This window comes from Corvus hawaiiensis, chromosome 12 (genome assembly GCF_020740725.1).
Source record: "Corvus hawaiiensis isolate bCorHaw1 chromosome 12, bCorHaw1.pri.cur, whole genome shotgun sequence".
In the NCBI taxonomy this organism is placed as follows: domain Eukaryota; kingdom Metazoa; phylum Chordata; class Aves; order Passeriformes; family Corvidae; genus Corvus; species Corvus hawaiiensis.
In genome coordinates, this window is record NC_063224.1 from 21,133,341 (window position 1) to 21,160,506 (window position 27,166).

General features: G+C 37.0%; 1 protein-coding gene across 5 annotated transcripts in view; it reads left to right on the forward strand.

The window, feature by feature from the left end:
* The window catches only part of CEP89 (centrosomal protein 89), a 46,899-nt gene that overhangs the window by 1,894 nt on the left and 17,839 nt on the right, over nucleotides 1–27,166 (forward strand). For 2 of the 5 annotated variants that reach the window (XM_048316514.1, XM_048316515.1), the window contains exons 2-17: nucleotides 590–696; nucleotides 1,885–2,040; nucleotides 2,640–2,841; nucleotides 4,126–4,231; nucleotides 5,842–5,870; nucleotides 7,059–7,113; nucleotides 8,472–8,690; nucleotides 9,075–9,217; nucleotides 9,573–9,623; nucleotides 10,714–10,797; nucleotides 12,219–12,316; nucleotides 17,195–17,310; nucleotides 17,952–18,132; nucleotides 19,010–19,177; nucleotides 19,848–19,989; nucleotides 21,314–21,403. In XM_048316514.1, the coding sequence (XP_048172471.1) occupies nucleotides 590–696; nucleotides 1,885–2,040; nucleotides 2,640–2,841; nucleotides 4,126–4,231; nucleotides 5,842–5,870; nucleotides 7,059–7,113; nucleotides 8,472–8,690; nucleotides 9,075–9,217; nucleotides 9,573–9,623; nucleotides 10,714–10,797; nucleotides 12,219–12,316; nucleotides 17,195–17,310; nucleotides 17,952–18,132; nucleotides 19,010–19,177; nucleotides 19,848–19,989; nucleotides 21,314–21,403 (1,947 nt within the window). Of the gene's footprint in view, nucleotides 1–589; nucleotides 697–1,884; nucleotides 2,346–2,639; nucleotides 2,842–4,125; nucleotides 4,232–5,841; nucleotides 5,871–7,058; nucleotides 7,114–8,471; nucleotides 8,691–9,074; nucleotides 9,218–9,572; nucleotides 9,624–10,713; nucleotides 10,798–12,218; nucleotides 12,317–17,194; nucleotides 17,311–17,951; nucleotides 18,133–19,009; nucleotides 19,178–19,847; nucleotides 19,990–21,313; nucleotides 21,404–21,724; nucleotides 22,139–27,166 lie in introns of those variants that run through there. The other 3 variants (XM_048316518.1, XM_048316519.1, XM_048316516.1) reach the window with 3 other exon arrangements.

The window sequence follows — 27,166 nt, forward strand, 5'->3', positions numbered from 1 at the left end:
TTTAATATTATCCTATTTTTAAAAAAAATTACTGTGTTTTCCGATTAAAATGTATTCATTTTGTTTTGGTTTTTTTTAAACTAAGGTTGAACCTTTGACTGCAAGACTTAGTGGTAGGGGGTTTTTTTTCCATCTCATGCTGCTATGACTGAGGATTGACAAACTCTAGAAGAGGGGGACCAATATTGTTACTCTGAAGCAGCATTCAGATATTTTGAAAAAAGTTATTTTCTAGTCCTGTTTTTCTTGTATATATATAGGAAGAAATGGTAAGTTAAAATTCTGGTTTTGCAAATTGTTATATAGTGGATAGAAAACATACATTCATGGGTCTCATGTAAATTACATTTCTAACCTTCAAGAGCAGCTGTTCATAAATGTTAAATGAACTTGCCAGCTTTATGCGGGGTTCTGATTTTAAGGGGAATGAAATGCCATTTCAAGTCTTCTGTTTACATTAATTGCATGTAGTTGTTCTTCCTTTTTATATTATTTTGCATAGTTAGTTTTTGTGCACATTCAGTTCTGTGGTTTTTTTCACTGTTATCCTTAAAGTCATTGTCAACTAATTTTATTTTAAATCATTTAGAAACATATAGCTCATGGCCTGGTCCCTGCTGCTACCATAGCTCCTAAACCTGCAGTTCCCCGCACCCCTCCCCCTCGTAGTCCAAACCCTTCTCCAGAAAGGCCCAGGTATGTTCTGATGTTTTGATTTTTTTTTCCCTGCTTCATCAAGTATTGTAGCATACTAGAAAAACCTGATTAGAAGAATTGCATGTCCCTGCAATATTTACATAAAACTTTTCATAAAAATAATATATTTTTAAGGGGGGCAGTTTCCTACTCTCAACTTTTTTCCCCACTCCTAAGCATGGTAAATATTCAAGACAGTGACCATTATGAACATGTAACTTATCTGAGTCAATTAAAGACGAATGGACTCTTTAAAGTTAGTGTAATTTTTAATTTGGCTGCTACAGTAGTGTGTAGGACTGCACAGCACTAGTGCTGTGAGTCAGGAAATATTAGCCCATTAGAAAAACATAAATTAAACCTTGCTACCGTACCAGGGACTTAAAAAATTGGCATGTAAAACCACACTGGCTTGGAAAAAGGCAGATTATTTTTCTTTAAAGTTGTAGTTTTTACAGTTTTTATTCTATGTTTTCTCTGCATTTAGTTCAATTCTGGTTGTTTTCCATGATCTTCCTAGTGTCTGTAACATTCCTACTTAATTCTAGTTAATTTCTTCTTCCTTTTTGGCCTCTAGTTCTTGTCATTCATTTTACAGTTCTCAGCATTTCACTGCTTTAATCTTAATTACTACTTGTTTTTCCTTTTCATCATATCCTTCTCTGTACTCCATAACATCCCACAAATAGGCACTTTTGTTTATGTATGCTTGTCCTGGTTTGCAGTATGCCAACATTTATTAACAACTTCAGAGTCATCAGTAAAAGGTTCAGAGTAGGGAAAAATGGAGACAAAATAGCAGGATATGGAACAAGTTTTCAGTACAACACCAGGTAGTATTGTTATGGCTAAAGTGAATGCTAAATACTGTAAATTATTAATGTGAATTTTGGGAAAGTAACTCAGTATATTCCGTAATTTTCATGCATGTGATTTGGGAAAACCAATAGGTATTGTACCTTACTCTTGGATAGCTGCATTACAATAGCTTGCCCCATTTTGTGCTTTACTTTGGGAGGTAATAGTTTATAACCAGTCCCATAGCATTCAGTGGTATTTATGCTTGTTAACTGTGAACATTTTGCTTTGCTTAAATAGTGAAGACATTTTGCATAGGAAAAGATATAAAATGTGGAGCACAGAGAAAGCATCAGAATTGCTTCATTGCATTTTTCTGTTTTCTTCCAGGTCTGCTCTAGCAGCAGCTATCCTTGCAACAGCACTAACAGGGCGCACTGTTGCTATTCCTCAGCCTCGGCAGCGATCACTTTCTGAAAGTGATTCAACCTACTTGGAACAAGAATGTTTTGAGCCATATGCAACAGTCACAGAGCTCAGAATAGGGTAGTGTGTGTATACTTTCTGGTTTGATACCTTACATTAGAAATTGAATCTGTCAATGATCAATTTTACCAAAGAGTGACAGCAACTCCTGCTGTTACAACTACTTACTTTTTTCTTACCGCATCATAAATTGAGTTTGAAGTGTCTAACAATCCTTATTCCATTTCTTGTAAAGTGGTGTCACACATACAATCTTCAGAGAGGCAGATTTGGATTGTACAACAGTCATAAGTAAAGCACTATTTCTGTCAAATCATGATCAATTTTACAAAATATGATGAACTGAGGAATCACCTGAATTACATGTAAGATACTTCCTTTGTGCTAAAATGATTATTTCAAATTGTCTTTTTGGTAGAATTAGGAACCTTCTATCTCTAATCTGTCTTTTTAAGATAGAGAGGAAAAGGTAGTACCAGTGTTAATTGTCTGGTTTAGAGCATACATAGACTACATTCCTTGTTTGCAGCTAACAGAAGCTTAGATAGCTGCCTCTTTGGACTTGTGTACATTGTTAGACTGATGGTTCTACTTGACTAGTGTAGGGTTTTTTGAAGAGTAAGCAGTGCTGAAACAGGCATTAAATTGCTTTTTTGCAGATCTAACTGGAGACTTGATGGTTGTGACAGATCTCCTCTACAGTCCTTGGAAATACCAGGCAATTATGGTGAAGATGAGGACATGGATACATATCTTTCAGATGATGATAAAGAGGCAGAGTCCAGCTGTCAGAGTAATGAGAAAAGGGAAGGAAGCTTTAGCACCAAAGCTATATATGCTGTTCCCCGCAAAACTAAAAAGGTAGGATTTTTAAATGCATTAGTTCCTTTACCATCTTGTAATATGTTAATGCACGTTAATATTTTGGATACTTTGTATTCTCTTCTTACTCTTCAGATGTTTATTCAATATTTATTTCATGCTAACTTTTGTGATTCATTTACTCTTACATGAGTTAGGTAGGTTTGTTGGTTGTCAGAGTCTCTGCCTCTGGTTATTAGGAGCGCACTGGTATTGTATATAATCATCATGCGTAATTTAGTCTTGTAAAATGTCCAGTAACTTACATTGAGCATGGTACTTACATAGTAGATGATTTGTTAAAAGCACTAGTAACTTTACTGTTAAATGATGAAGGCTTAGTTAATGGTTCAGGATTGTGCTAATGAGCACAGACCTATAGGGAGATTCAGAATTGAACAAAATAAATTAACCTTGTCTTGAAGACCAGGAGATTTTTGTATGCTATAATTTTGGATTGTCTCAACCAGCAATGAACTTAATACTCCTAAGGCACATTTAAAGTTAAATCAAAAATGATACAAAAATTTAACAAACACAAAGAAGTACCTGAGTAGGAAAAAGGCAATGAAAGATCTCTTAAAAAATGCCTCTTCAAAAAAACCCAGCACTAGTAAAGTAGACTGACTTATCAGTCATATAATGTACATTATATCAGTCTTATAATGTACATCACAAATCCCAAAATGTGAAAGAAATCAAAAAACACCACAAGGTGAAGAAACAGTAGCTGGTAAGAGGAGGGAAGGGGACGGAACAAAAAAAAAAAAAAGGGTGTGAGTAGAATATGTGGAACGCCGGTATGTGATCAGTGGGAAAGCCAGCAAGGATAATGTTAAAAATGGTTAATTAATCCCTCACTGCTGTGATATAGTAGATAAATGGTTGATCTTTTATTAAGATCAAGATTAGGTATGCCACAGCAAACAAGCAGACAGAATAATTTCATGGACTCCTGTAACCGAACAAGAGAATACTTGCCCTTGAACTAATCACTATCATACTTGCTAACCTCCTGTTGATCATTGTAAAGCTAGATTTTATTTACATAAAGTCCTAAACAACACCACTACCACCACAAAAAAAAAACCACAAAAAACCCCCAAGAAAACAACAACAAGAGAAGAAGTAAATCTTATCATTTACTATCTTAAAATATTAGTGAACAATTCTAAATGTGACAGGGACGTTAATACACTAAATGTTTCATACAGATATCAAGGTACATGGGCTATTTTAACAGTGCTCTCATGATTTAGAGAGGTTTGTCTTATTTTTACATAGGAACAGTTTCCACCATCTCCTGTTCCTAATGCTGACAAGAAAGGGGTTTCTTCCCATGAAACTGAGTGTCAGGTGGTGGTGGATAAGTCAAGTGTGCAAATAGAAGGTAAGTAAATTTACTTTAAGACAAAATGCCATACCATTTCCATTGGGAAAAATAACTTTTTAATAAATAAATTTAATACTATATTGTAATGTTATATTCCTTTTTTAAAAAGGCAATTAAAGAAATGCTACTAAATACTTCGCAATTTCTAATAGTTACAGAAAATTAAAAACTTGCATAAAGAGGAAAGATTGGTCTATATTCACTGTGGAACGAACTGTCAGCCACTGTAAAATGAGGGGGCAGGGAGGAAAGTTTTGTGAACTCTGTCTTGTCAAGTACAGTCATTCTCTACTATTTTTGTTGCTATTTTTGTTGATATATGTGCCAGAAGCAGTCACTTTTGTACTCTGGAACCTATTGGAGTGTTACTGTGTAAAAAAAAAAAAAAGGAAAAAAAGCAGAAACTATAGAAACTAGCAATGTTAAAAAAAGAAAGCTAGAGATAGAGGAAGACATTTTTCATCAGTAATTTTACTTGTGTGAAAAAATGGCATGCCTGAAAAACAGTAGCAAAAACTTCTTGAGTTTTTTAATAATCAGATGGTGTGATAGTAGTGTTGTTTATCCTTTCTACAGAATTTGTATCATTACTGCTGTCTTTTAAGGTCTGGGCCTTAAAATTGTACATCAGGTCAGAGAGGACGTTTCTTCAAAATAGAGAAATAAGCATGATCATCAGTCTCAGGCTATCACCCTAAGATCTGAATTGTTAAGCTTCACAAATAATTTTTTTTAAATAAGTAATTTCATTAGATTAGGGACATTTGGGTTATTACTGGACCTGTCATTGGGCTATTTTCTTGTAACAATAAAATATTGTGGAGAAAATAATTATAACAATAGACCAAGACCAATGTACTTGTATAGAAGTTTTCTTGCATAATTATCTTGTCTTTTATTTTAAAATCGGGAAAAGGAAATAAGAATTCATTTCAGAGCTGGAAAATGCAGTTTTTACAGAGGATGGTAGCATTCTGTAGCTAGTGGATAGGAAAGAGGAAGCAAAACGGAGTCAATTTTGAAAAAAATTGTGTCTCTAAATTTTCTTTATGTTGGATCCCAGCATTTTTTCAGTATTAGTTTGGTGGAGTAATTTGAAAAGTTTTATAGAGAACAATATTCAGAAAGAATGGGTTGCTTTGATAAAATCATTTGAGAAGTGAGGCATTAAACTGAAAAAATACAGGATATATACACTGTTTCTAATCCCTTTTCTACATAGTAAGTGCTGCAGGTCTTGAAAGCTGTCAGAATTACAATTGCTTTGTTCAGAGATGCAACAGGATTCAAGTCCAGTAAAATCAATGAAAATATTTCATTTGTTCTTCAGTCAAATTCTGAACTTACAACGGAAGCCAACAATACAGCTTCGTTTCTTCTACACTTGCATCTATCCAGTGTGAGGTAAAGTGAGGTCTCACATCAGTGTCCTGATACACCGTGAAAGAGAGAATGGAAAGTTAGTGATCTAATCTGTGGTTTGGGGAGGACTTTCTTACATTTATTTGCATGTATAATATGTGTGCATACATATCCTTGTGAACCCTTACAGTTTATGGACTTAAAATAATTTTTAATTGACTGAAAGATCTGTTTTTCTTTGACAGAAGACCAACATCTGGGCTTGAATTTAAAGGTAAGACTTAAATAAAACTTGATTTAGGATGCATTTTGGAAAATAGGGTGTCCTAAAAAGCTGCTAAATTCACAGTCACAGAAAACTAATTTATTGCCACTACAGAATCTTCTTCTTTTGGAGTACAAGAATGGCTAATCATTCCTTTTGAAAAAATGCAACTGTATAGGTAAATAGGCCATACAAAAGTTGTTGAGGGTTTTTTTTATAGTATGTGTTCTGTTACTCCTCATGTGAAAGAAAGAATCTGAGAATGAGAGACAGCATGTGAGCAAGAGAGAGCTCACACTGATAATTTTCAAATTCTGAACCTGATTTCACCACATTTTTCTATAGTTTTCTATTTGGGCTGATCTGACTGCTTTCATAAGCTTGAAAAGGAATACCCAAAAATTTAGTTTCTCAGATCAAGTTGCTAAAGTATTGTTTATTAAAACGGTCAGTTCTTTCATTATAATCATAACTTTTTTCTACAAGTTCTTGACCACATTTATTTTTCTTTGAAATTGTTCATGAGTTTTGTCTCATTAAGTCACTAGTGTCACTCAGTATCATCAGTGTGTTAAATTACATGACAGCATATCCTTACAAAACTTCATTACTGTTTCATAAAAACAGGGAGAAAGTCTCTGTATCACCTTCACCTCAAGTAAATACATGAATATAAATGACACTGTAATTCTTTCCTGGTGAAAAAGCCTTCTGAAAATGTACAAATACTTTTGGTTTTTTCCAGCAAAGCAAGAACAAAGTTTTTCAACTTCGAAAAACATTTTACATTTTAATTGATTTGCTGATACGCAGTTAGGGACTGTCATAATTGACTAGTCTAAAGTCATACTTTATACAAACTAACAAGTGGGAAGAATACCCTTCCTGTTTTGTCAAGAAGGTTTGTGTTTATGTGACTTTTATGTCAGCCGTAAAAAAAATGGTTATGACAACTGCACATTTCTGACAACTAAGGATAATAGTGAGTTTCAGGTGTCTGCAAGTGACTGATGGCAGTGATAAGTGACAAAATGATGTCCACCCAGATGAGTAAATGATAAGTTGTGTAGTATCAGCAGTGAATCCAACCTTCAGTTTTGTTGATATAAAAGAAACTCTTTCAAAAGTTTTATTTCTGAAGTTCTCCAGTAGCAATGCTGTTAAAGCAAATTGTCTCATTTTTTATTTCTCTGCTAGGAGGAAAAATTAATAGCTGAAAATCTGGTACATGAGAAACTTCCACCATCCCCAGGTACTTTGGATTTTTCTTTGACTTCACTACACGTTTTCACTTTATTAATATGCATGCGTATATGAAAACACATTTTCCTGGTTGTATTCTCTAAGCCTAATTTGTGTGTGTGTGTGTGTGTTTGTGAAAGTATTTTTCCTGTACAAGAGATGAGAAAGTGCTCTGTGATATGTTTAAAAACGATAGTTTCAGACTTTTTATGTTAGGTGGTTTAGACTTGTTTTTATTTTCCAATCTGAGTGACTTTTGAGGTCTAAAGTAAATAAATGACTGTGAAATGATGTAATGAAATTAAAGTCATATTGGACCTCTCCAATATATTAAGTTCAATCTACACTAGAAGATGTCACCATTAAGTATCCTATCACAATTGAAATTGTGAAATGTAAACATACAGTCACGAGATACGTGGCCTACCTTCAGCTAATTTGTGTGTTTCTGCATCCACCTGGCAACTTCAGGCGCAGTACTTCTGAGCTCTGCGTGTCTCATGATGGGAAATGTGCCTATTACGAGTTCATGGGGTTTTATGTGTGTCTGTGCTGTCCAAGTATCTTACGCCTTTTCACAGGAATTTAACAGTGGCCAGAATTGCCTGAGATAGTACTGAACACCTGAAGTTATTACACATCATCAGTACAATAGATAGCCCTGTACTGGGTTTCATATATATGAGGGAACTAAGGAACTGTCCTATACTTAGTTGTATTGATACCTGTATGCTGTTAGATTGTGCTGGTACGGGTAAAATCTCTGCCTTCATTTCAGCTATTTACTCTATACAGGTGGAAAGGAAAACTTGGAAGTGAGATCTATTATTACTGATGCAACAATATATCCACAGTTTTGCAGATTATCTAAAAGTTTACTTTTATAAGAATTGTTCAGTGACTTCTGTTCATTAACATTGAAGCTGTTCAGTGGGAAGGAATGTAAAGCTTTCATTGTATAGGTAATTAAAATTTGTAGGGATCAAGAATACTGACTAGTCCATGCAGGGCACAAACACTTTGCTTATTGCAGTGGACATTTCAGTTTTACCTCTCCAGTCACTGATGTTTGGGAGAGAGAGATCTGCTGACATGATCTTTTCCATTTGAAGAAGGAGTGTTTCTGGTGTCTGAGAGAAAAGATGGGAACTTGCAGCTACTCCACAGCTCTCTTTCCAAATCCACTTTTTTTATTCTTTCCAGTCTTATCCTTTGGGAGCCATGAGCTGATGTAGATCTTACTATATATATATATATATATATATATACATATATAGTGCTAATATTAGAAAAAAATTGATTGTAATTTGCTGAAACTCCTATTGCAGTCTGGATAGCATTTAAATGCTTTGTACTGTGGCACTACAGATGCGTCTGTTCGGCCAAGGCAAGCATGGGAAAATACAATCAAAGAAAAGTTCAGAAAACTAAAACAAGAAAACTGGTCTCTGAACAAGGCATACCAAGCTGTGGTCCAAGAATTTGAGGGAACAAAACAGCACATAGAAGAACAGCAATTAAAGCTGAAGAAACTAGAACAAGAAAACAGAAGACTTAAAGAAGCTGCAGAGAACTCACATAGAGAAGGTGGGAGAAACATAAAAGCTATTCTGTAGTTATCTTGTTTTGATTTTTCTAATTTCTTCCAACCTTTTCCTCTAGTAGTAGGTTTCAAGTCATTGATGTAGGCAAGTATCCATGCAGAAGTAGTTTCCAAACAGTATTTTCTACATTTGTAGAAATTTTGTCAAGGAATACATGCATGATAAGAAAAAAAAGTTGCTTGGTTGTTTGATATATAATGGATTTTTTGCTAGTAATTTTTCATGGTATTTTTCCATAACAGTATTTTGAGAGAAGTTATTGATCATTATTCTAGCTTATTTAATTTTTTTCATTACAATTATCAAATTGTTGTGAACATTTCTTGAATTTTAATGGAACTTTCTTTTTGGACATTTGTTTTAATAGAGGAGGCAACAGAATTACTTTCTCTCAGACAACAAGCACAAGAACTGGTAGATGAAAATGACGCTTTGAAAATGATGGTCCATCGTTTAAATGTAGAATTAAGTCGCTATCAAACTAAATTCAGGTCATTGTCCCAAGAAGAGGTGAGAATCATGGTTATCAGGGCAGTTTCTACTGAAATGTCCCATTGTCTGTTATTTAATCTTTGAGTTTTTATGACTGTTTTCTCCAAATTTCCACAGTCTACAAATTGCACAGGCTTTTTCTGAAATTTAAAATAATTTAGAATAAGCATTTATCATTGTCTAATATAAAGAATTCGGTATTATTTTGTATCAATAATATACTGAACTTCCAGTTTTATTGAGTATGTGTTACATATGCAACACATCTAATTAGAAACCTAAGCTTGTTTGGGGTGATAATTGGGACTGCAGTGGGCAGTTGCTGGTGCTTCAAAAAGCAGGAAGTAATGTCAGTATCTTTTAAAACATCTAGAATCTAAAGCTGAAAAGCTTACCCATGAAAGGACCACCACCACCATGGCTGGTAAGTCAAGTAATATTTTCACTTAATTGTTCATTCCTCTCTAAGTAAAGTAGTAGAATTTCTTTCCTGGAATCAAAATATTCAGGTAATACTCTGCTGAACTATCAAATACTAATAGAATATTATGAACATTTCTTTGGTTGCAGAAAAATATGTAGGGCAGAATTCTGTAATGAATGTGTGCAGTTCCAGTTGAATGTACAGTAAGCTACAAAACTGCACATAGTCACCAACTTTGAGCTCTTGAAAAGTATTGTTACACTGAGAATCATAAACGCCATCTTCACTTAGAATTGTCTAGCATATAGTTTGCTTCAAGATCTTTCAAGATCTATTGCTTAATTGTTAATCTTCTTAATTGTTTATCTTTTGCTGTTATTATTTTTAAGATTATACTAAAAGGAAACAGAATATTTCTGATTGTAGGAATGGTAATGGGTCCAGTAGTAGCCTATAAATTTCTGACAAGGGGAAGGCAAATAGTCTGTGAAAGGGAATGCATTTGTAATATGTAAAACAATTTCTCCTTGAAATACTAATCAGATCTTGTATTTTCCTTCTTCACTGTCATTGAGAACTATACAGAATGGGAAAGTTCTCCTGCTCTGTCTTTCTAGCCATAGTAGCCAGTAATCACATACGTATGTATTTAGTCTTAAAGATGCAGGTTTGAGAGTGTAAAAATTCCTTTCCCACTTACTAATGAATCTGGGATAATTTTTTTTTAGTAGTAGTATTCACTGTAGTGTTTGAATTTTGTTTTGTATTCATTTGCATCCACATTCTGCTGTGCTACATAAGGTGATAAGTTAGAGCTGCTTTTTAGTGAAGTAAAGGTGCAAGTAAAGCATGCAGTCTTTTCCTTTCCAAAACTTGCTCCTAACACAGTGCTGTTAAGTGTTTCTACAACATTGTTCTGCATATGGTTGTCTGCATGCTTGTATAAGTTCTGCACTTTAGTCTACAAGTCATATTTGAAACCTCTTTAACAGCTTTCAAAACTAATAATGTATAGCAGCAGTAAAAAATACAGATGAAATTATGGCTTGTAATTAATTTACATGTATTTATTTTTTAATTTTCTTTTAAGTTGGATACAAAGTATTTGTCACCTCTTCTATTGGCGTATGAAGACAGAATAAGAGAAAAGGAAGATTTTATTCTTGAACATGAGGCAAGTTGCCATTTGGAAAAAATATACACTAAAGCAGAAATAAATTACTGACTTTTTTTAAAGGGAATTGCCAAAGCTGTTGTCTGCCTAAAATTTAAAGTGACTTTGTTTTACTTTTCCATGCATAATTATTGTGCTGTCTTACCCTACTTGGCTTGTTTGATTTTGTCAGCCTGTTCACATTTAGGAGCACACACTACACTGAGTAAGTATGTAAGATGTGCTCTAAAAATAGAGCAAACTGTCAGGAAAATTAATCCACAAACACCAGAGGTTTATGTCCAAAAAGGAGATAGAGGAGTCCTGTTACTTTATTTGAATAAAGGGAGAGGCCATGGGCATTTCCCCTGGGGTCTCTCAAATTGTTAGAGGACTGCAGCCTCCTTTTTATCCCAATTTCCTGGCCAAATTTCCCACTCTCCCTCTCTTTCCTCATTAGCTGAGGTACTTGAGAGGTACAGACTTCAGAAATTACCTAATACAGACCCCCTTCTAATGTATACCCCCTCTTTTTCTTTTCCTGTGGAATTCATGGTTCTTCCCATTGCTTCTTTCACCTCTCAGCATCTATCTTTACCTATCAGCAGAGCCACAGTTTGTCTGTTAAGACAAATCCCTCTCACTCCTTTCATCAATCAGTGGAGTTCCTCCCATTGTTTCTTTCACCTCTCAGTATCTGGCTTTTACCTGTCAGCAGACCCACAGTTTGTTTGTAAAGACAAATCTCTCTCATTCCTTTCAAAACTAGTCAGTGACTAGTAAACTAGTCAGTGGTAGAAAGAATTTACAACTGTCATTCATAATGGGAACTCAGTGCTCTGTATTGCTGCCCTTCCAGCTGCTTGTGGGTTTTGTGGTAGAAGAATACTTACTTCTAGGTATTAAAAGAATGGGTACTCTTTTTTGCTTTTTAGCAGTATTTTTTTTGTCACTGAACCGTTGAAAAATAGCTATGCTTCAGAGCAGAACTTTCCTAGGTTTTAAAAATAAATGTATTTCCCTGAAAAACTTAAGCCATAAAATTAGCAGAAAACAGCAAGGGTTTTTTATATTACTGTAAATTCACTGTGTTGCCTTACCATATTCAAATCCATGTCACTCCCACTGAAAATGGGTAGTATCATCCAGTAATTTCCAGAATTCAGCTTTTTAAACCTATCTTCTAAAGATCTACAACTTGCAAAAATGTGGCACAAGTCAAATACCAGTATTATTTTTAATCAAATATTACTAGATTGATAAAACAACTTAGAAATCAAATATGATATACCTGAATTAGAGATGAGTGAGTAGTGAGATAATATTTTGTTAAGACAAGAACGAAGGCACCCAAGCATGTGTACTTACAAAATTTTTTGTTGATGTAAAAATTAAACTAAAATACTTATAAAGAATTTTATATTAAATCCTTTGTCTTCCAGGAGGATATGAAGAATTTTAAAGCACAAGTTGAAGAGTTGGTGAAGGAGAATAAAGATCTGCATGAGCAATTAAATAACTTTATTACCCCTACAGAATGGCAAGTTATTATACTAGAAATTAATTTAGAAGTTACTAATTATTTTGCTTATTTCATACAAACTTTTAAAATTACAGAAGTTTTTTAAGGAAATTTTTTTTTGCCCTCAAACAAATTGTTTTTCTGAAGAATTAATAGTGATGAGTGGAAAAGACTCCACTCCTAAATAAGTAGTAAAGTAGGTATGTTTATTCCAGCACTGGGACGAATAGGGGATAGCTCCATTCAGCTCGGTATTTATCGGGTTACAAGTTCCATATTCATTAAGTTTCCCAATACGCCTATACATATTCATTACCTAGCCCCACCCAGCCTCGCTTCGTATTAAAATGAGGCCAAAAGTCATTTACATCCGCGTTGCGCTTGCGCAGTGTTGTCTGTTGGCTTTGCTAGGGGTCTCCAAGGGTCTTCCTCCGATGAAGTCAGGAGTCTTCCTCGTCCTGAACTTTTCACCTTTCCTCCCTGTGCATGCTCTTTATACTCCTGGCCCGAGTTTAAGCTTGGAGACTGGTTTGAGCTAGGTTTGGGTTGAGCACAGGATGTCTGTCCAAGACTCCCCCTGCCCTTATCAGTGGTCTCTTATCTTCCTGCTCTGGTATGCTGACCAAGCTAGATGCATTGTTCCTAACAAACTCATTCTTCTTCTTCCCATCCCCCTGATTCAATAGCACCACGGTTGTCCTGTTGGAACAGTGCTGATCTGCAATGCCTGGAATAATTTTGGAGTAAAGATTAAATATGAAAGTGGAGTTTTGCACCTGCAGCCCATGTAATTCTGTCCCAGATATTGCAGGTTACATACCGTTACAGTGTGCTAATGATACCAGTTTTCCACTAATATATAATGGCATTGGAATGTGGCATTAGAAGAATTTGACGTTCTTGAGAAGTGAAACAATGCAAACATAATGAAGTTAAGTAGTTGTTGGAAGCTAGGATTTTTCCTTTTTTTTTTTGCTTTTCTTTCTCCCAGGGAATTTTCTCCCATTTGTTGCCTAAGAGATGGTAACGATGATACTTGGGAGACAAAAGATGTGGCTGGGAGGAGGAGGAGGGGGAAGGGTGCAGCTGACTGCAGTCTCTTAGCTGAGGGGCTTTCCCTTGGAAGTGCAGATACCGCAAGATTTTGGCTGGGGGGTCAGGGGGCTGGGCTCAGCTCCTCGCTCTCTTGGTCTCGGGATCAGAGTGGACAGGTGCGGTTTTGGAGCCAGACTGTTGGTGCCCGGAGAATTCGCTGCCACTGTGGAGTTTTTGTCCTTCACTGTTTCTCCTACCGTGGGTGAGCTTCTGCTCACAAGAGCAGCTGTTGAACTGGGACCTTTTCCAATACCCGAGCTCACTGGGAAGGGGACCCTGACCCACTCTCCCCTTCCCAGAGGGAGCATCTCCTGGCTGTGTGCAGCAGCTGCTTGCAGAAACCGGGCTGCCACTGCCCAGCCCCGCTGCTTTCCGCCGCTGCTTCGGGTTTTGCGCTACATTTTAACCTGACATCCGGTGCCTGCCCGGACATCCCGCGGCTCCTGGCACGGCTCTGGAGTTTTTGCTACACCTTGTTTGCCACCCTGGGTGTGCCCACCCTGCCGTTCCAGGCTGCCACTCTGAGGTTCCTGCTACAGCCCATTTCGCTCTCCGGAGGGGCACCGGGACCGGCTGCCCGCCGTGAATTTGTAGAGGAAGCCCCTTTTCCGTCTCTCCTGCCAGCTGAGCCAGCCATTAACCAGCTGCAGTGAGGCGGCCGAGCTGGCGCCACAGCGCCCCCTGCAGGCGCGGGGGAACCATCGCACCCGCCCTGCCTGGCCAGGAGCCACCAGCGCCCCTGGCGGCCGCGAGCGGAGCTGCACCCAGGGGAAAGGGCTGCGGCCGGGAGAGGCGGCGCTGGGTTCCTGGTTTTTTTCTGTTCATTGTTAGTGATGTTGTTGTTTGTTTGCCTTTTTATTTATATATATAGTAGTAAAGAACTGTTATTCCTTTTCCTATATCTTTGCCTGAAAGCCCCTCAATTTCAAGTTATAATAATTTGGGGAGAAGGGGGTCATATTCTCGATTCCAAAGGAGGTTCCCACCTTCCTTGGCAGACACCTTTCCTTTTAACCAGGACAGTAGTAAAAAATACTTGAGACTTACTAACAGTTTACCTAAGTGAGATATTCATCAGTTGGTAACTGAGATGGAGAAGAATCTGTTTGTACTGGTTCATTGAAAGATGACTGTCAGCTTTTTAGGGCAACAGCTATAAAGAGAAAGAAGGGTCATGGGGTATGTTAGAATAGGTCCTTCCAGTAGAGGTTAGACAATAACAATACAGTTGTATGGAAATCTCCAGAGAGTTCACATATTTAAGTACAGAGAATCAAAGCTGAAAGGGTGTGTGGTGTAGCCAAGGAAATGGAGAGCCTCTTTTATTTGGAACTTAGGCAGATTGGCCTTTCTCACTTACAGAACAAAGGCTGAAAAAGGAGTGTTGCTCTGTGTGTGTACAGCAGGAGCAGGAGACATGGCGTATACAAAAAGTTCTTCTGCTGCAATTATGGTACTCGGGATGGTGTTACTAGGACAACAGCTGGGTATTCATTCACCATAAACAAACTTAAAGTGGAAATTGGAAGATAATTCCTAACCAGTGTAACAGGTTTTGGAACAGCATCCCGTATGAGTGAACATAAAAATTCTTCCTGCACCCATGACACAGGTGGTTGCATGCAAGTGCTTGGATGACACAGTGTCTACATGAGGAGGACTTTGGAAGAGATGGTGTTTATCATAATCTTAGGTCTTTCTGCTGATTCACCCAGTAGCATAGACCTACTTTCAATGAGGCAGAAGTACAGGTGTTAGTATTTGTATAGATTTGGTTAAGCAGGTTTTTACAAAGGTATCTTAAGTGTTGTATAGGTGCTTTAATAAAATACTGTGGATATTTCAGGTATCCTTAGCTGCTTATATACTGTCCACAAATTTCAAAACACTCTTCATAAAGGTGTTCCAGCTTCTTAAATGTTAATTTTTTCAGTTAACACCTTTGCTTTTAATTTTGCCCCTCTGCAAATGAATGAGAGAAAGTCATAACTCTCTGAGCTATATCAGGCTGTCTATAGTCTCTATCTGGGAGCTGTTTTTTAAGGGAGGGTTACAGCAAGGCGTGGAAGCCAGCAGCAATATCACTTTAAGTAGCTTTTGCTCTCTACCTTCAATGACTTCTTCACACTCAACATTGCAGTGCCGTGCTCTTTTATTTGTATTGACTGCTGCAGGAATGTACTTTCTACGCATGAAGGAATTGGTCTTCATCAAACTAATCCCCCTTTTGCAGCAATTTTTCAAATTTTTTTTTAATAAAATAGCCTTATGATGCCAGGCATAGCTGAGGATGAGGATGTAGCTTGACAGCTATTGACTGATTTTCAAGTGGCTGATACACATTTCCTTTCTTCTCTTATGCCCAGTGCAGTAAATTAAAGAAGTCAGCTAAACTTGCAAGCTTCTGTACACAGAGGTTTTTATGAATAGAAGTGTAAGTTGACTGCCATTTCTGTGTTTGCAAAAATCTTCAGGGTAGACTGTTTATATTTTTCTGCTGTCAATTGTTAGCTGTATGCTTTAGCTTCAGTTTTAGTCAGAATATAATTTGATAGTAGGGGAAATTGTCCCTGTCTAGATTAGTGCACAATGGGAAGCATTTTTGTGTAGGTCAGGCCACACATGAACAAAGCAGATACACACTGTGTTGTTAGTTCTTATCATCAGAAATCCTTGTTAAGAGTCTCTTTTGCTACATTTTGTTTGGGTTTGGGCTACTCTTACTGACTGATGAGAACTTCAGTTTAAATTAATGTGCTATCATCTGACACTTGTACTGTATTTCTGCATGCCTTTTGGCTAATAGTTCTTTTTAAGCTTTTACTAGAACAGTGAATAGTTTTTAAAGGGTTTTTTTTAACATCAGAAAGACTGGTATTGTTTTTTTTAAAAGCTGAATTAATAAAAGTTAAAAAACAGAGAGTTAAGTTCTCTGCTCAGGATAGTTCATTTTAAACACCCATGTTCCTTATAGGCCCATAAAACTCACTGGCAGTATTTTTCTACAGATCAAAGTCAAGTAAATCCAAATCTTATAAACATATTTGGAAACAAATTTGCTTCACGTACTAGTTACAAAGATGTCTGCAAATCTTGCACCATTATGTAGCTTTAATTCTCTCTTTCTTAATGGCTGGGACCATTTCACCTAGAGGAGAGTAGGTTCAGGGCAAGGTCTTATCGCTGGATATCAATGCCTGAAGAGAGGGTATAGTGATAGAGCCAGGCTCTTTTCAGCGGTGCCCTGTGAAATGACAAGAGGCAACTGCCACAAACTGAAATAAAGGAGGCTTCCTTTGAATGCAAGGAAATAGTTTTTCATGGTGAGTGCTCTAACAAGCAGTCCAGAGGCTGTGGAGTCTCCATGTCTAGAGATATTCAAGCCATCTAGACATGGTCCTGGGCTGCTGGCTGTAGGTGCCCCTGCTTGAGCTGGGCAGTTGTACCAGATGACCTCCTGAGGCTGGAGGTCCCTTCAAACCTTAACCATTTTACGATGCTATAATCCTAATTCACACATACTTATTTTTCCTTCTTTTTATAGGGAATTTTTGCTTCCATTACTCAAAGATTTTAAACATTATTTAAAATAAATCACATTTTGATTGTTATGAGTTCATGCCTCCAGTAAGCTTACCTCAGGTCCTGATATTGCTTTCAATAAGGATTTTTAATCTGTTTTTTAAAGAGGTTCAAATATGATTTTGTAAGTTTACACTGTTGAAAATCAGTTGTGTTTGTTCTTTGGACATAAGTTAACATTAGAGTTATATTTTATTTATAAGGTGGTTATCATTGCAGGCAGCAGCTGCAAACTCAGGCCAAGCTGGTCTTGGATGAAAATGGATTGTTGATGGAGCAACTCGAAATTCAACAAGCTAAAGCAAAAGATAGTCACAGACAGCACGTTCACGAAGGTAAAAGTGCTTGAGTTGCTAGTCATCTGAACTACACTAAAGATGGTACTGCAGGTTTAGATTTTTGTAGGGGTTTTTGTTTGTTTTCTATTGTCATTTTTTGTTTTGGCAGGCTTGGTGGAGTTTTGGTTTTGGTTAGCTGGGGTTTTCTTTGCGACTTTATATATGCCTAAAAAGCATCCTTGAATGTAGGTAACGTTAATAGGAGATCATGCTCTGCATGTCAACTGATACTGAAAAAAAATGTCGTTATCACCTATTGACACTACAAAAAATACTCCATTCTGACTTACTGCTTCTGAAAAAGTAAGAAGAACTTTAAGTTAAACAGCAATACAGTCCTTTTCATAATTGAAGAGCACTTTGAACTGAATCAGAATTTTTCAGAGTAAAATGACATTTCAATGAGTTTATAGCCTTGAAAAGAAGTACTCTTGAAGTTCCTGCACTTTTCCAAAACAAGTTGCTTGAGACAGCAAAAAATCAAGTCCAAACTGTTAAAATACAAATTGACAAATCCACTGTTACATAACGTTGTGAACAACTAGGAATTAATGTATTAATGGTTTTGTTGGAGTTTCACAAGTCATTGAATTAGTTCTGCTATACCCAGTTGACGTTTTTTTTTTTCCCTTCCACAGCTTCGAAGTTGACCAAACAAATAGTAATCTTAGAAGGTAAGAAACAGAGTCAAGAGGAAGAAATAGCAGAGTACCAGAAGCAGCTAGAAACATTGTGTTCTAAATGTGAAGAGCTGAAAGCCAAAATGGATAGCAGAATAACAGCAGAGGAGCACTTGGCTTTGGTGAATGATTTAAAAAGGTATGAGTTTACATACGGTGCACAGAGAAACATTGGTGCAAGGCATGCACATGAACAGAGCTGCATACGTAGCACTCTGTAGGTAGGAAGCCAGTGGAAACTTCTGCTGGTAATCCAGGAAGGTAACTACCAAAGCACAAAGAAAGGTAAAGAAGTATTTAAAAAATACTGTCTTGGTTTTTAGAGACATTTAAAATGACAAAAAGGAAATCCCAGATCTAGAAACATTGGTAGAAGTGTTTTTACCATAGAGTACATACTGCTAATTGTACCATTTTAAATAGTAGAAGAGGAGGCATTTAAAATACCATTTTTGTCAAATCTATTTGCTTCTATCAATACTATATATTATAAAACATTTTCATTCTTGTGTTCCCATCTTTGGAACATGTCTAAAGGATCCTGAAATTCTAAACTAGAAATTCTAAGTTTCTCCAGTTGTGACAATATGGAAATTACACAAAACAGCACAACTCAGGAGTGCTGTCATGCAGCACAGAGTGCAGAGTAATGTTTTCATGAAGACATTCTGTAAATTTGTATGCTTTCAAGCCTTTGGATAGTGCAGATTACTGCTTTGTGGTACAGTGCCATCCTGAGAAGTTCTCAAACCTTGTATTTTGGCATTGCTAGTAATTTCTTGGGGAAAAAAAATTACATCTGGACTACATATTTTTGTAATTTAAATAAAGTGCAGTCCAAAGGAATTACTTGAATAATTGTCGTGATTTTGATATGAGATTGTAATACCTCTGATGTCATCACTTAACATTGAGCATTCTCAGTGTATCTTTTTCAAAACTTCAACATGGGTGTCTTCCTGTAATTTAGCATTTTAGTGAAGTAATCTATACATGACACCTGTTGGTTTTTGCAGCTGTTTACAACAGGAGCAGGAGAAAAAGCGCTGCGAGGTGGAAGATGTAATGGGAAAGACAGCATCACTGCAAACTGAAAACAAGAAACTGCTCTTAGAGAAAAATAACTTAATGGCTGACAAGAATATCCTGGAAAGTGAGATGCAAATGATTCAAAAGACAAACAGGTCTTATCACAGTCTCATTTTCTTGTATAGAAATACTTTTATTTCTAAAAACAACAGAAACACCTGAAAAAATACCATCTAACTTCCCATAAGGTGTATTTTCTACCTACTGCAGAAAAAACATGTTTCCTAAACATATCTTTGTCATGTCTTGAGGCCTGGTTGTCATATTTTGCTAACCTTTGTATGTTTTCCTGCTCACTTTTCTGTGTCTATGTGCAAATTAAGAATATATATTTAATTTAGTAGTTAGTAGTTAGCTATAGCAATTAATCATTAGGTGTACTCATCTGAAGAGATGATGAGTAGACTTACACTATTTGCAGATCTTCTCATGCACCTAGTTGCTTAGAGATGAGTTCACAATATTCTAAAAAGTAAAAACAATACTATTGCTCTATATCTTAAGAATTATGAACTTGTAGCCATTGCACAAACTGTTCTTTTGAATCATTGTTACTGTTGTTATTCAGATAACATATTGTAAAGAAGAAACAGCCCCAAAAATTGGGACATGATACTTTTGGCACTGCAAATATTCTGGGCCAATGCATTTTTAACAGTATGTTTGATTGTTTGAGACTTGTACATGTTGATTTGCACATGTGATGCAAGTTTTTTAAGGCCATTATTAATTCCCCATCCAAAGATTTTCCTTTTTCTTTTATAGACGATTAAAGAAGAAAATAGGTCTTTTGCAACTGCAGCTGGAGGAAGCAATGGAAAAAGAAGTTACAGCCCATCACTATCTAACAAACCTTATTGGGCTGGTGGAGAAGATAGCTAAGGAACGTGATCATCTTGTATTTTTGGTAATTACCTTTAAATAATTAATATGCATTAATTGATATTTCACACAATTATCATGCTACTGGCACAAGTTATTGCTAATCTGAATTATCAAAAAATAAAGCTATCATTTCAGTTTAAGGATTTAGTTCTATTTAAGTAGACTTCAGCAAATACAATGGGAGCAGTGAAAGATTTTTTTCTAGAGGAGTAATTAAAAGCAACTACCCTTATTTCTGAAGTTAAGATAATTAAGCCTTAATTCACATGAGCATTAGGGTCTGCAATGGCACATATCAAGTTTAAAAGATTTTTTTTAACCTAGTTTTAGAGGTTGATGTTGAGCTACATGTATTTAAAAATAGCACATGATCATAAAATTTTAATGCTTGTTTTGAGCCTAAGGGTGGACTGTTATCCTTGAAGTGATCTGTGTGGACCTTCTGCTGTGAATGCATATGCATGTTATTGCTCCTTATTGGTTAGCAGTCATTTTAGCAGGCTAATTGAGAGTTTTGGAACAACTTCTGTTTAGTGGAAGTGCCTGGCATGGAGGTTTCTAGGCTTTTTGTAAGCCCATTTTGTTTCTTTTACAAGGCATTGGACACAATTTCAATTTTTCATATTCATACTCTTGTCTTCAAATTGAATCTGAAATCATTTCACAAAACTTTGTTAAAATAAAGCTTCTTTTACTTCTGTTGTTCAGGTGGTAGACAAAGGTTGTCATCAGCTTTGGGTAAAAAGATACAGCAGTTAATTCCTAATTCTAGAAGAGGAATGATGGTGACACAACTCAAATCTTTGTCCACTACAAACTGGACTTCAGGATTGTGAAACTGGGCACAATAAATGTCTCCTAGGAATTGGGGGAACTGATTCTTAGATCTCAATCTCTGGGATACCTACTTTTAAATATTAGGCATACCATATTAGAAATATCCTTGCCCAAACCTCTGCCAGTTTCAAGGGCTTGTTTGAGAGCAACTTGCATAATGTGACCCGAAGGATGAGTCTCATGTATAAAAATGGGATCCCTACGTATACATACATATATCTGTAGAAAAAAATCACAGAATTGGTTGGGTTTAGAGTATGTTTCATTTCAGAATAATACTGCTTCATAGTATTCACAGTCAGTTGACAAATTATTAATGAGCCATTAGGAGAATAATTTCCAGGACTCTTTATCCATGTTGCTTCTTCAGACTGCTGGAGTTCGAAATGGAATTGCTGTGTCTCCCTCAGTGTATGTATTTTATCTGCCCTGACAAATCTAATGATTACATTATTTTAGCTTATTTAGTTAGCTTTATTAAAGTAGCTTTCTATACTGCATGGTTGCAGGCCAGATGTTTGGAAAATGAGAATCATGGTGTTCTCAGGAAAATTATAGAAGGCAGTCTACGCTTAGGAAGATTGGAAGAAAAAGTTAAGGTAAGCAGTGTTTCTAAGCTAAATATCTACTGTCAAATGTTTGAGGTTTTTTAATGAGAAAAGTAGTAAATCTATGTCAATGTTTTTAGGAAAGACTTAGGGATTATCTTTAAAAGTTTTGAAAAAGCAAAATAGATCATCATTATAATTTTCACTAGTATCTTCTTCCATTGTATTTGTGCATTGCATGCCTGCCAGATCATCACGTTTACATCATTACCTGGAGAATTATGACTAGTTGTAATAATACTTAAATATTATTTGTATTTCATTTTTTGCTCTGTAGTGTAACCCAAGTATTCTGTCTTCTACTTTTTTGAGGCTGTACCACTCCTTCAACTTGAAGTCCATTACAGTTAGATTTGGAAGAATGAAAAGCATTGTCTCAAGTGTACAGTTACCATCAAGTACTTTCATGTGACCATAGGGTAGAAGGTTTAGAAACTCAGAGGATGTTCAAACATCCAGCCTAGTTAGAGAATACATTATAAGTTATGTTTACAACTCCCTAAACAAATAAAAAGCACAGTATGTAATTGCAATATAACAGTGAAATAAATTTGAAACATTTATGTTTTAGCATCTTTGGTGCAACCATGATTTCCTTTACTGTAATCTTAAGAAAAGAAAGGAGAAAGATATCTGGCATATTGATTTCTATATGTAGAAAGTAATGTATATATTACTTTCAAAAGCTGTTTTGTATTAAAGCAAATTTGTTCAGTTTATCCTAAAGCAGAGAGTCTCTGTATTACACTTTGCCAGTCAAGACCTCCACTGTCATTCCTGCATCAAATGACACAAATGTGCACCACCACTATGTTAATGGAGACCAGCTCCTTCTGCACTTTCCTTTTAAGGATTGATACAGTATAGAAATTAGCAATAAAGAAAATAAATTAAATCCAAGTTTAAAGAGAGAGCAGTAAGCTGAAAAACAGTTTGAATTTGTAAGGAACCCTTCATAAAATACCTGAATGCATGAAACACTACCCTAAAAGATTTACCTAATTATACTGATACAGCCATAAAATGAGGTTTTTTCACCCTCATTCATGTCTGGCTCCCCTACTAAGGCAGTGGCTTGTATTCTTGTTAAATATGGATTTTATGCAATGTAATAGATCTGTGATTACTGTAAGGGATAGAGAAGAGGTTGGCATAAAATAAAGAACATTTACATGTAGTGAATTTTTAAGTGCAAACCCAAATTAAAAAAATCTTCAACCCATCAACTCTTAATGGAAATCAGAAAAAAGCCTGTAAATAAAGTTCTATTTCATTTCTATTTAGCAAAACATTTTCATTCTTTATTTTTGTCAGTAAAGCAGAGGGTTTAAATAGTCACACAACACTTACAAACATATGCTCTTTGGTTATCGTATTAATGGATACATTAATATATTTTAGCTTTGCTAAAAGCTAGTATAATTTATTTCTTTGCTGCTTTAGGAAATCACAAATTGGGTAACTGTCCTGTATATTGAGTTTTGGGATAAACCTCTTATGAGGTATTTGAGTGTTATCTGTCTCCAGTGATAATAGTACTTAAAACGCATTAATTCTTCTGAAAAGAAGACACAGTTATTGACAATGTGTTAGGCTATTTCTTATCTTAGAAAAGGTTATTTTGTTTTGGCTTTTAGCTATCTTCCGATATTTCCACAAGATAAAAGATAAGAAATATAAATTATACATATGAAGTAGAGCATAGAGTCCTCAGGTTATGAGGAGAGAAAAGTTTCTAGCCTACAGCTTTGAGTTACTGACAGACTCCACTGTAGGCACTTGTATTTTCAATTTTTTAGACATAACTACGTATACTTATATTTGCCTTTTGCAGAGTTTGTTGCCTTGTATCTCAGGAACAAGCTCATCCAAAACTGTTACAGGTCAAATGCAACCGTGTGTGTCTAAAAATGTTTTCCTGGGGCTTCTTTCACCTCACTGCAAATCTTTCTTGATGGAAGGAAAGAAGGAAGGCTAGGTGGGCCAGCCATTCTCCACTGGAAGCACACGGCACACACTTCCCTCTGAAGTCAGGTCATTTGTGCCTTGCGCATAAAAGTGGATCTGGTCTTCTGATACAGAGTTCTCCCTTTTAATTAATTGTTTTGGAGAAAGTAAATTAACAAAATTCTATGGCTTTTGTTTTTCATTGAGAAATCTCAAATCAAGATTTGGCAGATCTGTTACCTAAGACAAAAATCTTAAGCTAAGTAACAGATTATTGCTAAAATAAAACCCCAAACTACGTCCATATTTAAATACATAGCTTTATGACATTTTAAATTGTATATGCTGAAGTTATATAGGAAATTAAAAGTAATTCTTTTTATAAATACCCATTTTTAGTTTGGGATTTGGATATTACTGTAAACAAACTTTATAAACTCATTCACTGTGCAAAACATTTTGTAGGCTACCACTATAACCACATGAAATGTAGAGAGTGATAGAGCAGAATCAAGTAAGTTGAATACAAAATAAATCATTTTTGTGCAGGAACTGTGTTAAGGAAACAAAATTTAGTTTGGTATTTTAGTTCTGAAAACATTTTTAGGTTTATTTCTACTGACTTATGTCAGATAATTTTTCAGGCAGATGGAATCATGCAAAGTGTTAAAGCTTACTTGAAAACTGTTCTTTAGTTGGCCCTCTAGGATTCAACAGTTGTAGAGCAGAACAGTTCATGCAACTTTATTTCCCTTTGACATCAGAAAATATTTGACTCAGACCTGAAGCAGCTTATAAATGGAACTTGGTTTGGTTTTTTCGAACAGTGATACACAGAATATTTCCAATCTCCATCTGTTTCTAAAAACAGTGACAATGTATTTAACAGGATTTTTTTTAAACAATAACTAACCTTCAAATATTTGTTTTATTAACAGTTAATGAGATGGTGGTCAAAAACCCATCTGTAACATCAGAATCAGGTGATAGTAACCACCATCCTTTTAGTAAAAGGAAAAACACAGTACCATGTTGCAATTTTGCCAATATTCATACAAGTTATTGTGCTTTAACAAAAATACATACATGGCATATTATATGGATTTTTAACAGTCTGTAGAGGTCAAAGTTTGTGTTCAGTTAAAAATTTATCAATTGCTAAAACACTACATACCATATTTATGAAGAGGAGTCACAAATTCCATGGCAGATGCACTAAGCCATATATGACACATACACTTAGAAGGAAACAAAACACACACACCACCTTTTGAATCACTAATAAATAGACCCCAAGAGGGAGGGAACCAAAGTAAAGAAATCCAAGCAGCCATACCAGTATACTGAGTGCTTGCTTGCATAGCTTGGAAAAGGGCTCTTGATCCAGCAGACTCTGAGCCCTCTTGCTAGCCATTCAGGCGAAGGGAGGGGCGATTTGCAGACAATTTACAAAAGGCTCTAGGGAGGGCAAGCGTCTCAAAGCACAGCGAACAGGAGTGGGCAAGCAGGGCCATGGCAGTCTGTGAGGGCATGGAACGGCAGTTTGCTCAGCAGTTAGCAAAGGCAGGGTTGCCACCACCCTCCTGGTGGTGGGTTGTGTCTTTTTTTTTCCCCTCTCTTTTTTCCCAGTAATTGTTTTCAAATTATCAAAAGCCATTGCTAGTAAAAGCATACTGACAAACAGAATTCTCCAAGAAGTACGCAGCTGTTCAGACCTCTGGCTGCAGAGAGTGTCTGAGCCTGGTGGTAGTATCAGAGGATAGTGCAAAAGACCCCTGCGTGCAGTGTGAGCAGGTGAATGATCTGCTCTGGTGGCAGAGCTTAAGGAAGAAGTAGAAAGGCTAAGGACTATTAGGGAAAGTGAAAGAGAAATAGACTGGCGGAGTTAGACCCTTCCAACCCTTAGAGAAGCCCTGCAGGAATCAGAGGAGCCCCATCCCATGCTTCTTACCATCAGGCAGAAGTAGGAAATGTAGTAGAGGCGGGAGAATGGAAATGGGCCCACACTCAGGGCAGTAATAAAATTCCCTCCTGACCCCCATCACCTTCCCAGCTGCCCTTACAGAATAGGTACAAGGTCCTGTTGAGATTGAGAGGGTCAGGCGGATGACACTGAAGAAAATAATCTGCCCAGAGAGCCTCCCGATTGTACTTTGTCTGCCAGACAGATCACAACCTCTAGTATTAAGAAGAAAAGAAGGGTAGTTGTAGTAGGTGACTCCTTTCTGAGAGGAACAGAAGGACCTGTATGTCAGTCAGGCCCATCCCACAGGGAAGTCTGCTGGCTCCCTGGGGTCCAGGTATGGGATATCACCAGGAGACTCCCTGAGCTGATTCAGCCCTCTGATTATTACCCACTGCTGGTTGTCCAGGCTGGCAGTGATGAGGTTGACAAGAAGGGCACCAGGGTAATTAAAAAGGACTTCAAAGCTCTGGGTTGATTGGTTGATGGGGCAGAAGCATGGTGGTGTTCTGCTCAGTTCTTTCAGTAGCAGGGATGAATGATGGAAGGAACAGGAAAGCCCACATTATCAATGAATGGCTTAAGGGCTAGTGCCATCAGCAGAATTTGGGGGTTTTTGATCATAGGGCAGCTTTGACAGCACCTGGCCTGCTGGAGCCAGATGGGCTCCATCTATCTAACAAGGGCAAAAGGATTCTAGCACATGAATTGGGGGGTTTGATTGAGAGGCCTTTAAACCAGGTTTGAAGGGGAAGGGGATGCAACTAGGCTCTCCAGAAACAAGCCCAAGGGTGGCAAGCCAGAGTCAGCCCAGCTGAAGTGCATGTACACTAACACACGCAGCATGGGTAACAAATAAGAGGAGCTGGAGGCCTTGGTACAGCAGCAAAGCTGTGCCACAGTTGCCGTCACAGAAATGTGGTGGGATGACTCGCATAACTGGAGTGCTGCAATGGATGGCTACAAGCTCTTCAGAAGAGACAGGCAAGGGAGAAGAGGTGGAAGGAAGCATGGCTCTGGATAGTGGGGAGGCTCTCAACACCATGGAACTTGAGATTACTGACAATAAGGTCGAGTACCTATGAGTAAGAATCATGGGGAAGGCCAAGGTGGCTAACATCTTGTTGGGAGTCTGTTATAGACCACCCAACCAGGATGAAGAGGTGGATGTGTTATTCTACGAGCAGCTGGAGGATGTTTCAAGCTTGCCAGCCCGTGTTCTTGTAGGTAACTAACCTGCCAGGTATCTGCTGGGAACTCAACACAGCAAAGAGGCAGTCTAGGAGGTTCTTAGTGTGTATGGAGGATCGCTTCTTCTTGTAGCTGGTGAGCAAGTTTAGCAGGGGTGGGGCCCTTTTAGACCTGCTGTTTACAAACAGAGAAGGGCTGGTGGGAGATGTGATGGTTGGGGACCGCTGGGGAAGTGACCATGAAATAATAGTTTTCAGTATACAGTGAAACAAGGAGGGGCATTAACAAGACTTCCACACTGGACTTCTGGAGGGCAGACTTCAGCCTATTCAAGAGACTGATTTGGAGAGTTCTTTGGGAAGCAGCCCTTAAAAACAAAGGAGTCCAGCAAGGATGGACATACTTCAAGAAAGAAGTCTTGAAGGCACGGGAACAGACTGTCTCTATGTGCCAAAAGATGAGCTGGCCTGCATGGGCAAGGAGCTTTTCAAGGAACTAAGGGGAAAAAAAAGGGTGTATCACCTTTGGAAAGAGAGGCAGGTAACTCAGGAAATGTTTAAAGATATTGCTAGGTGATGTAGGAAAAAAATTAGAGAGGCAAAATCCCAATTAGAACTTAATCTGGCCACTTCTGTGAAGGATAATAAAAAATA